This window comes from Nannochloropsis gaditana (assembly GCF_000240725.1).
Source record: "Nannochloropsis gaditana CCMP526 unplaced genomic scaffold scaffold383, whole genome shotgun sequence".
In the NCBI taxonomy this organism is placed as follows: domain Eukaryota; class Eustigmatophyceae; order Eustigmatales; family Monodopsidaceae; genus Microchloropsis; species Microchloropsis gaditana.
In genome coordinates, this window is record NW_005803570.1 from 10,253 (window position 1) to 12,901 (window position 2,649).

General features: G+C 52.0%; 1 protein-coding gene across 1 annotated transcript; it reads right to left on the minus strand.

The window, feature by feature from the left end:
* Positions 1-842: 842 nt before the first annotated feature.
* On the minus strand, positions 843-2,396 carry NGA_0381100 (uncharacterized protein; the record flags this gene model as incomplete). The annotated part of the gene is made up of 1 exon (XM_005854798.1): positions 843-2,396. One exon carries the CDS (start codon positions 2,394-2,396, stop codon positions 843-845), a length of 1,554 nt encoding a protein of 517 aa, XP_005854860.1.
* Positions 2,397-2,649: the final 253 nt, after the last annotated feature.

Sequence of the window (2,649 nt, forward strand, 5' to 3'; positions counted from 1 at the left end):
GGCCTGTTGCGTCTAACTTTCGTCTCCAGGGAGACGCCGTGGCTCGCCGTGTGTGCGATGACCTCAATGATGTATTTTTGGTCAAATTCAATCTATAGCGGGAAGTTGGAGCACAACAACACCGTAATTTAGGATAATGACTATATCTGAAGACCGCTTTCGAGCTGTCAAGGCGAGGATGTCATTTTCAATTTTCCGGAGTGACGCCACTGTTAATTTTGTCGTCCCACGCAATGCGGTCATTTAATAGCAACATTTGAGCGGCGATTATGAATTTCATTTGACGAATGAATGAAGTATGTTTATCCTTTTAAGCCCAGAATTCATATTAATCGCACTCCGTGGAATTGCGATGCAGACAGTAAAAGGAAGCATTACCGTTGCACTTGAGGAATTGAGATATAAAAGAGACAAGAAAGTAATTTCGAATTTCCTTGGAACGCGATACATGTGGTTTCATCAGTATCCAAAAATATTTTTTGCTTCTATGACCAAAAACATGATCTAAATTACACATTTCTTTCCTACATGAAAGAATAAAGATGTTTGTACTTTGGGCAAAAGATATGTAGCACACATGTAGAGCGATACGGCGCGTCTACATTACGCATCAAAATTACACATGAAAGCATGTAATCTACACTATTACAAGCCAGCAATCCAGCATCTCCACAGAGATTACATTTATCGTCACTCCTTGATTATGTCAGAGAAAGATGACACATTTCCAACCGTCCCTTTCACTCATTACTGTCATCGTAAAGGTACGCTTCCCATCTGTTTCCAGAAGGGTATTCCAGATATTTCCGACGCAAATGTAAGTCACACAGTTTTCAATAATCCTACTCTTTTTCCATATACAACCATGCTTTTCCTCCTTCTCCTTCGTCCTTGTACGAGTCGCTATGGACCCGCACGTAATAACATTGTCTCACAAGTGTAACTGCTTGATCCTCCTCCATATCTGTTGGAACCTGTGAGTCGATGGCGGGGGCTTGATCTGGTGAAGGGTACACGTCTTGTTGCTGCTGCAGCTGGCGCCGCTGTCCCTGAGGCTCTTGCTCCTGTATCGACCGAGACATATTCATGTTATCATATAAAGCTGAATGTGCCATGGCTTGTCCATGAACGCTCATGGGTACTGGCAGGGGCAGCAGTGGCGCCGAAGACGAGGAAGTATGAGTCGACGGAATGCCTGTCTCCATCCTGATGTCCAGCTCTGGTGTCGATGCTAGTAATGTCTGAAAACCCGCCTTCACATTTTCACGGGCTCGAATCGTCAGAAAATGAAAGGACATGCCAGAGGGCATATTTGGACGCCCTCCTTTGTCCTGGTCTCCCCGTGTTAACACCAAGTCCACCTCTGTGCCGGCGTCCCGCCTCTCCAGATGCTCCTCGTACAGATAGGGGCATACGTGATTCTTTTTCATCCCTCCACAGCGCCCGCACCTGTAGCTTCCACGAAGAAGTCCTGTACTTGACTCTGCTACCTCAGCAGCAGTGTCTATTGTGGGTCTTGTGGCGGCAGCTGCCCTGGGAATGGCTGCGACGGGAAGCGCTGATGGTGTAGACGAGGTCGACAGGCTCGCAGACCGTCTCCTGGTTCGTGAGCCCCGACTTCCGCTCGTCAAAGTCGCAGCGGCTGCCCTATTGGCAGCACCGGCCGGTGATTTTGACGCCTTGGAGGCAGCGGGTAGGGAGGAGGGGACGGGTGGTGGTGCATAGTAGGTGTTAAAGCCTAGGTGACCCATCATCATCGTAGCCGTGGCCATGGGAGAGGCTGCCGGCAGCGGCAACGGGGGTGGAGGAATCTGTCGAGGCTGCCCCTGCCCACGCGCCCCGCCGGAAGAAAGGGTTGCAAGAGTCGGAGTAGTAATCACTCTAGGATGCTCTGCACCGAGGGGTGATCCCGTCTTCGTTTCGCTTCTCAACCCTTTCCTTCCTTGCCAGTCCCTTGTCCTGTCAGCAGGAGGTCCGAGGGAAGCCGCCGCCACCGAGGGAGAGGGGAGGGAAAGGGTCTCGTCGGGGGTCGACGCAGAGAAGGGAAAATGCGTGTCGGCGTTCAGTACAGGTAGATAGCCTACTCCAGACCCTTCCGCCTGTCCCGACTGGAGGTCCATCATGGTCGTGGTGGTGTGCATGGTAGACGTTGTGGAGGTGGCGGTGGATGTGGCAGGTGAGGCGAGTCCTACCAGTCTTTCGTCAACGGCGTCTCCGGCAGTAGGTGCGGGCGCCGAGAAAGTCGAGGGTGCCCCCATCACCATTCCGCTCCCTCCGTCACCACCTTGGCTCATGAAAATTTCAGACGGCGAATCCAGTGGCACTCCCTCTTGCCAATCCGTGGACATGGATGCTTGACCTTCGAGCAATCCTAATGATGTGACAGGCTCCGGCATCTCAGAGGAGGAGGAAGGAAACGAAGGAGAGGACAACAGCGTAGGTCCAATGGGAAATTCTATCGAGGAAAATGGAGACATGTTCGCAAAATTCAGGCTGCCCGCACTGTCGCTCGTCCCGCTTTGGCCCCTCGATACCACGGGCTGCATGGACGACGTTGTATGGTCCGTCGCGGCCATACGTACTCCCAAAGCAGGGGTCTCGAGAGTTCTTGGACGCGGGGCGAAGGCGATCAGAGGTGGCGGAGCTTCT